Here is an 8,097-nt window from a genome sequence, read left to right on the forward strand (position 1 = left end):
TTTTTTAGATAAATTCCAGATATTTCCAGATGCACTTAGGTAAACAGGTACTATAATGTAATAATAAACATAAGTAGGAGATGTATATTTCACAGATTACCACAAAGGATTTCTGGGGAGCAATTCACTTGATTATATGAATAAAAAGCCAACAGAGAGCAACCAAGAGGAAGAATAAGAACCCATGTCAGGTTAAATAGCACCACTATGTCAAGTTAAAGGGGTTATGTTCTCATTTCTCCAAAAAATGTATACGAATGGCTAATAAACATATGAAAACATGTTGAAATCACTAGTCATTAGGGAAATACATATCAAACCCACAATGAGACATAACTTCATACCCACCAAGATGTCTATGGTCAAAAAGACAGACAAAACAACTGTTGGAGAAGAAGTGGAGAAACTGGAATCCTGACACACTGCAGTGGAAATGTAAACCAGTACAGCTGGTTTGATAACAATCTGGCAGTTCCTCAAAAAGTAAAAGACAAGTCACCATATAACCCAGCAATTCTATTCCTAGGTTTATATTCAAGAGAAATGAAAACACAAGTCCGCACAAAAACTTCTACAGGAGTATTCACAGCAGCAACAGCCAAAAAGTAGAAACAATGCAAGATGTTCATGAACTGATAAATGAATAAATAAAATGTGGTATATCCATATGATGGAATATTATTCATCCATAAAAAGGAATGAAGGGCTGATACTTGCTACAAAATGGATGAATCTTGAAAACATTACATTAAATGGAAGAAGCCAGACACAAAAGGCTTCGTATTGTATTATTCCATTTATGTGAAATGTCCTGAATAGGCAAATCCATAAAGACAGAAAGTAGATTGGTGGGTGGCTGTAGCTGGAGATAAGATGGGGAAGTAGGGAGGGAGGCCAGAATGGAAAATGGCTGCTAATGCTTATGGGGTTTCATATTGGGATACTGAAAATGTTCTAAGCTTGATTGTGGTAATGGATCCGCAACTCTGTGAATACATTAAAATCACTGAAGTGTACATTTTAAATGGGTGGATTTTATGGTATGTGAAGTATAGCTCAATAAAGCTTCAAATTAAAAAAGAAAGCAAGCTATGTCCTAATCCAAAATGCCCAAAATTGCAATCATTCAGTTACTACCTTCATGATATTTGCCATAACTAAGTACCACCTATAAAATAATTTACATAATTTTCTTTCAATAAAATGACATTTACTCAAATAAAAATCTGTAACACTATCTTAAACATAAAATCAGTCAATATACAAGAAATATGGATATGGCGAAATATTGACAGTGGTACTCAAATAAATGAAACTTGAGAAACTCAGGGCTGCAAAAAAACAGTGGCCAAGCAGAAAGTGGAGCACCCAAACAAAACAAAGAATAAAGGTGGTAAACAGGGAATGAGCACTAGGTCTGGCTGAGCCCAAAGTGTCTGAACAAGTTCCTGCCTTGTTCAGAACTGAAGTCTCACTTGTCTTACTCTGCCCTGCAATCCCGGACTATCTGTGGAGATGCCTAAGAATCCTAGAGATGGAAATGTAAAGATGGGCTCAAGTGCCAGAAAAGGCATATCTTTTCTTTATCCAAGTTTGGGTACACAGGCTGTAAAAGAGCAAGGAGTAAATGGCAGACCCAAAGCAGTGAGAAGCCTGCTGGTAGCACTACTCCAAAATATAGGGGCCCATCTAACTGAAGCCAGGATAGTACATCTATGAATTATCCACATATTGGTCAACAAATTGTAGAAAAATTGAGGTTTGCAATCACAGTTCCTCTCCAGGGTTCACAAAGTCTGTCACCCATGTTTTTGCCTTTTCCAACATTTAAGAAAATCTGAGTATTTGCCTTTCTGAGTCTGATACTTTAATATTGTCACAGGCATACTCAAAAACTACCGTTCACATTTTTGCTAATTGGAAAATATGTGTATTATGGTAAAAATGAGTAGTTTGTAGCCAGGTGTGGTGGCACGCGCCTGTAGTCCCAGCTACTCGGGAGGCTGAGGCAGGAGAATCGCTGGAACCCGGGAGGCACAGGTTGCAGTAAGCCGAGATCGCACCACTGCACTCCAACCTGGGGGACACAGCAAGACGCCGTCTCAAAAGAAAAAAAGAGTAATTTGAAGAGCAATATAGACATTTTATAATTCTAAATTGTTTAATAAGATTTTCAATTCTGATTACTTCTATATATACTGCCATGAATATGTCAACCAAATTATTTATTTTGTCTCATGAATGTGGCATGCTCAATTGAAAATACTGAAACTATCTCTCTTTTCCAATACTGTATTAAAAGCAGGCCTAATGCATACTAAAATCTTGACAAATTAAATATGATGTCTGAAACTTGCTTCAAAACAATTTAGTGGGGAGGTAACTTTTATGGAATAATATTGCCCATGTATAATGTATAGCTAATTTTTGAAATAGATTGATACATAGCAGTTCATCATACTATTCTCTTTTGAGTATGTTTCAAAACATAAAATGAACGTATTACTTTAAGAAGTTATCATTTTACCAAAACTTTATGAAATCTTTAGTGTTTCATGTCACAGAAGAAGGCTTTCCATAAATAATTTCTAATAATTTTTTTTTTTTGAGATGGAGTCTTGCTCTGTTGTTCAGGCTGCAGTGCAGTGGCACGATCTCAGCTCACTGCAACCTCCACCTCCAGGATTCAAGTGATTCTCCTGCCTCAGCCTCCTGAGTAGCTGGAAGTACAGGCACGAGCCACCACGTCCAGCTAATTTTTTGTATTTTTAGTAGACACGGGGTTTCACCGTGTTAGCCAGGATGGTCTCGATCTCCTGACCTTGTGATCTGCCCACCTCGGCCTCCCAAAGTGCTAGGATTACAGGCGTTAGCCACCGTACCCGGCCTCTAATAATTTTTAAGGCTAGCTCCATCATTGGACTCCAGATCTTTTCACTCTTTATATTTCACAAGACCCATAGCCAATAAGTGAAAGCCAAACATGTTTGTGAAAAAGGTTAGCTACAAATGCACCATGGAATACTATGCAGCCATAAAAAAGAACAAAATCATGCCCTCTGCAGCAACACAGATAGAGCTGGAGACCACTGTCCTAAGTGACTTAACATGAGAAAAGAAAACCAAATACTGTGTGTTCTCTCTTATAAGTGGGAATTAAACACAGAATATGTGATCGTAAAAGTCACAAACAACAGGCACTAGGGATCACTAGGCCGAGGGGAGCATGGGCTGAAAGACCACCTGTTGTGTACTATGCTTATGGCGTGTGTGATGGGATAGTTGGGACCCCAAGCATCAGCATCAATTTACCCATGTAACAAATCTACACATGTACCCTCTACTATATAATAAAAGTTGAATTTTTTTTTTAAAAAAAAAAGGTTACCATCCAGCAGAAACTGCAAACAGAATTCTATTAATGATTTAATTTTTGCTATGCCAGCCATTTATAGTTTTCTCTTCTACAATTTCAGAAATGTCAATTCCACAATGGATATCAGATTGTACCCTTACAGAGAATTCTATTAAATTTCCCCCTAAATAATACCACCACTTTCTAAGTGTTTAAATAACATTCACATGTGATTCCCAAAGAAGTTGTTTATCCTTTAAAACTAGTCTGGGCTGTGGTCAGGTATGAAAGTGAAAGAGGCCAGGTGCAGTGGCGCACGCCTGTAATCCCAGCACTTTGGGAGGCTGAGGCGGGTGGATCATCTGAAGTCAGGAGTTTGAGACCAGCATGGCCAACATGGTGAAACCCGGTCTCTACTAAAAATACAAAAAAAAATTAGCCGGGCATGGTGGTGAGTGCCTGTAGTCCCAGCTACTCAGGAAGCTGAGACAGGAAAATCGCTTGAACTTGGGAGGTGGAGTTTGCGGTGAGCCAAGATCGTGCCACTGCACTCCAGCCTGGGTGACAGAGTGAGACTCGGTTTCAAGAAAAAAAAAAGAAAGTGAAAGAAATGACAAAATCTCAAGTCCCTTCATCTTATCTTTAAAACATTCCTGCAGCTAAATGAAGACATTAATGACCTTAATATCAATCTTTTAGGAGTTCCTAAAATACCTATGAAGCACCAATGGCAAACATTTTTAAAGTCTGTTTAGAATACTATATCCTTTGGACCAGTCACCAAAATTTATTTATAAACACATTTGTACAGTACTGCTGATTACACTTCCATGGTTGTTTGACCTGAACAACCAAGTGATTAACCATAATGCTATGGTCTGCATGTTTGTGTTCTTCAAAATTCTTGTTGAAATCCTAGTTTCCAAGGTCATATTAGGAGGTGGGGCCTTTGACAGATGACTGTATTATAAGAGCAGAGCCTTAATGAATGGGATAAATTCCCTTATAAGGGGCCAGAGAGAGACCCCTTCACCCTTGCACCATGTAAGGAGACAGCTAGAGGGTGCCATCTATTAACCAGAAAGTAGGCTATCACCAAACACTGAATCATCAGACATCCTGATCTAGGACTTCCCAGCCTCCAGAACTGCAAGAAATGAATTTCTGTTGTTTATAAGCCACTCAGTCTGAGGTATTTTGTTATACCAGACCCAAATGGACCAAAGACACACAAAGAATATTTTTAATGCAGCTCAAGGGAGTGTGGAGAAAGAAGGAAAAGAGCATTTGTTGAGGGCTTACCATGGGCCAGGAACAGTTCTCAATACTTTACAGACACCTAATTTATTATTATCAACAAATTTATGAGGTGGATATTATTCCTACTTTACAGATGAGAAAGGCTCAGAAAAATTAATTTGCCAAAAACAAGGGATGGGGCTGAGATTCAAACTCAAATCAGTCTGCCTTCAAAGCCATCAGATTACTTCTCCCACAAAGACAACCTTCCAAATCACATTAAAACTTGACTCTTTGATTGATTAAAAATATTAATTCTTTAGTGGATATCATTCTTCAAGTGGCATAAATCATCTGCAACCAACAAACTTTGAGGAAAAGACATAGTTAACAGAAATAACAGAAGGGACAGAGCACCAGTATAGGCCAGAGTGGGACAGTGGTCAGACTACCAACCTTAGGTCAGAAAACTTAATCCCAGATTTACCACTCACCAGCTGGTGATCTAAGGCAAGTAATTACCTTTTGAGCCCCCGTTTCTCCATTCATAAAATAAGCATTACTCCTAGCCCATCCATCCTTCTACCAGATTATTTATGAAGATGAAAAGTTAATGATGAAATTAATCCATAAACTAAGACAAACTATAATTCATATAAGGAATTAGTATCTGTTCGGTAAAATGACTATTAGTGAATAGCTATTTTCATGGAAAATAACTTGTCACAACTCGAATAAGAGATGCAGTCCACCAGCAACAGGAAGCTGCTCACAAACAGGCGGCCTCATCTCAGCTGGGGCCCCCTCAACAGCAGCAGGTGTTGCTTACAGGACCAGTTTTGTGCCTGCTTTCTAACAATCCCGTTCCTCCCTGATGCCGTTCCCACGAACGCGACTGGAAAACGGTGTAGGGGGAAGTCGCGAAGGAAGTGCTGTTTTGGAAAAGAGCATCAACAGAGGCAGGAGGCTGGGTCCCACTACTCCCAGGTGCGAGGGGCTCTTCACCCCTCCAGGCCTCAGCGCACGCATCTGGAAGACGGAGAGGCCATTCCTGCCCTGTTTCCTGGGCAGAGCTAAGGTCAGAGTACAGGGAAAGCATGGTAAACCCCGCTGGGAATGACAGATGACGATGACGATCACCTGTCAAACGAAGGGAGGCTCCTCCAAGGGCCCCTCGCATTTAGACATTCCAGAAGCCTCGTCACCCGCGGCCGGGGCTGCCCCCAAGTGAGGTGACGCGGCAGCCCCCCACTCACCCCTCAGACCGCGTAGTATGCGGGGTCTCACGTCCCTCACACCCCAGATGAGCCCGCAGGGCAGGCCCGGGCGCGGCTTACCCCAGCCCCCGTCCCGAGGCCTCCGAGGCCGACCTCTGAGCCCTCCCCAGGCGACCGCGGCTCCCCTCCCCCAGCAACGATCCCTGCCCCGCTCAACTCGCACTCCCAGGTGAGGGGAGGGGGTGAAAGGGCGTACCCCGCCGCCATTTTGTCCCCTGGTCCCCGCAAGGCATTCAGACGGCCCGCGCCCCAACCCGGACCCGCCCGGGTCTGCGCTACGCACGCCCCTCGCGGACACTCACCCCCGGCCGCCCTGCGCAGTTCGGGGCGGCTCAGAGCGTCCCGCCGGGAAAGGGGCGTGGCGGGGCGGGGCAGGGAGGCCTCGGAGAGGCGGGGTGGCTTCCCGGCGCACCACGTGATCTCACCCGCTGCCTCTGCCTCGCCGCTCCCGGCTGCAAGTTCTGTGTCGTCCGCGCGCAGGCGCACGCCGTTTCGCGCCGTTGGGGCGCCCAGGCGGGAGGTCTGAGGGTCGCTTTGGTTCGATGTCCTGGCCGCGGCTTTTCCGAAGCTGTTTCTTTTCCTAGGTTAAGCTTACACCGCCGCTTTTGGCCACATAGGTCCTTCTCTTACTCAATCTCTTCCCTCCTCCTGCCTTATCACCACAGTCAATCCACAGATTAAGGACTTAGAGACGCGCCTCACAGAAATCTGTGCTGGCGAAAGCACTTGACAGGAGCACGCTGGGCTGCGCTGAACACAACTAGGCCTCCGAGAAGCTTTATCAGGGCCCTTCTGTGTGCCAGGCTTGGAAGGTCGAAGTACAGAGACCTAACAAATACGTTTCATCTACTTCAAAGACAAACACATGATGAATTAAATACTTTAACGTTTAAATCAGTCTGAACAAAATAGAAAAAAGATTCAATGCAGACTGTAATTATCAAACGAATATTCACCGTCCCTTTTCATCCAGCTGGGAAACAGCTCTTTACCCTTCCCTCTCCCCACCCGCAGTAGGCGGGAGGTCCTGGATTCACAAGCGCTGCGGGGGCAGGAACCATATGGCTATGTTCTGGCTCCCCTTCTCTCTTGCCTTCTTAGAAAACTCGCTTTTTCATTTATTCAGCAAATGTTTATTGACCACATACTATATATCAGATGGTATTCTAGATGCTTGGAGTTAATACGTGAGCAAAATAAACAGAAATCTCTAAAAAACCTCCGACTTCTTGGAGCAGGGTGAAACCAGGCAAGTGTTACATCAAGTTTAGCCAAAAGCTGTGTCCTTACATATTTTAAGTTCAGCCTGAAGGTTTATCCGTAAATAGTAAACTATAACCTAAATGGAGGTGTAAATATACTGCAACCTACTCTTGCGCCAATCACCAAGTTTTGGCCAAAGACGGCCAACTGTTCAAACCGTGTTCAAATAAGGTAAACGTCTAGCTATAACCATTCCGGCTGTTTCCCTACCTCACTTTTCTTTCTCTGTCTGTAAACCTTTTTCCACCATGTGGCTCTGCGGGAGTCTGTGTGAACCTACTCTGGCTCAGGAGGCTGCCTGATTCGGGAATCGTTCTTTGCTCAAATTCTGTTTAATTTGGCTAATGTTTTGCTTTTAACACAAGAAATAGTAAACACAATAAATAAGTAAATTATATAACATGATAAGCACTACAATAAACAAAATGAATAGGATAAGGGGGATAGAGTAGGGAGCATACAATTCTATAAAAGGTGGTCAGGGCCTCATTTCTTAATTATCCCCGCTTCCTTTCATACTCATAAGCATGTAAACAACCTGAAGTCTCTCCCACCTTGAAATCTCCCGCCGAACCTACCAGACTCCACTTCAACCTCTGCTTTCTTTCCTATAATACATTTCTCCAATTATCTAAACAAGAGTGCTTCCAATTCCTCAACCACTACTCAAGTCTGGACTTACTGCACTCTGGTTTCTGCCCCACCACCCCACTGAAACCATTCTTTCCAAAGTCACTAGGGGCCAGCCGCCGTGGCTCACGCCTGTAATCCCAGCACTTTGGGAGGCTGAGGCAGGTGGATCACCTGAGGTCAGGAGTTCAAGACCTCCCTGGCCAAAATGGCGAAACCCTGTCTTTACCAAAAATACAAAAAAAAAAAAAAAAAATAGCCGGGTGCGGTGGCGCACACCTATAGTCCCAGCTACTCGGGAGGCTGAGGCACGAGAATCCCTTGAACCTGGGT

At 43.3% G+C, this 8,097-nt stretch overlaps 1 protein-coding gene across 16 annotated transcripts in view; it reads right to left on the reverse strand.

The window, feature by feature from the left end:
* Positions 1–6,338, reverse strand: part of SCAPER (S-phase cyclin A associated protein in the ER) — a 555,380-nt gene extending 549,042 nt beyond the window's left edge. For 5 of the 16 annotated variants that reach the window (XM_063715996.1, XM_063715995.1, XM_063715990.1 and 2 more), the window contains exon 1: positions 6,174–6,254. Coding sequence is in view for 3 of the 16 variants with exons in the window: in XM_063716000.1 (XP_063572070.1) it covers positions 6,068–6,078 (11 nt within the window). In the remaining 13 variants the exon portion in view is untranslated. 16 annotated transcript variants of the gene reach the window in all.
* Between the last annotated feature and the right edge of the window lie 1,759 nt (positions 6,339–8,097).

Source organism: Pongo abelii, chromosome 16, assembly GCF_028885655.2.
Source record: "Pongo abelii isolate AG06213 chromosome 16, NHGRI_mPonAbe1-v2.0_pri, whole genome shotgun sequence".
In the NCBI taxonomy this organism is placed as follows: Eukaryota; Metazoa; Chordata; class Mammalia; order Primates; family Hominidae; genus Pongo; species Pongo abelii.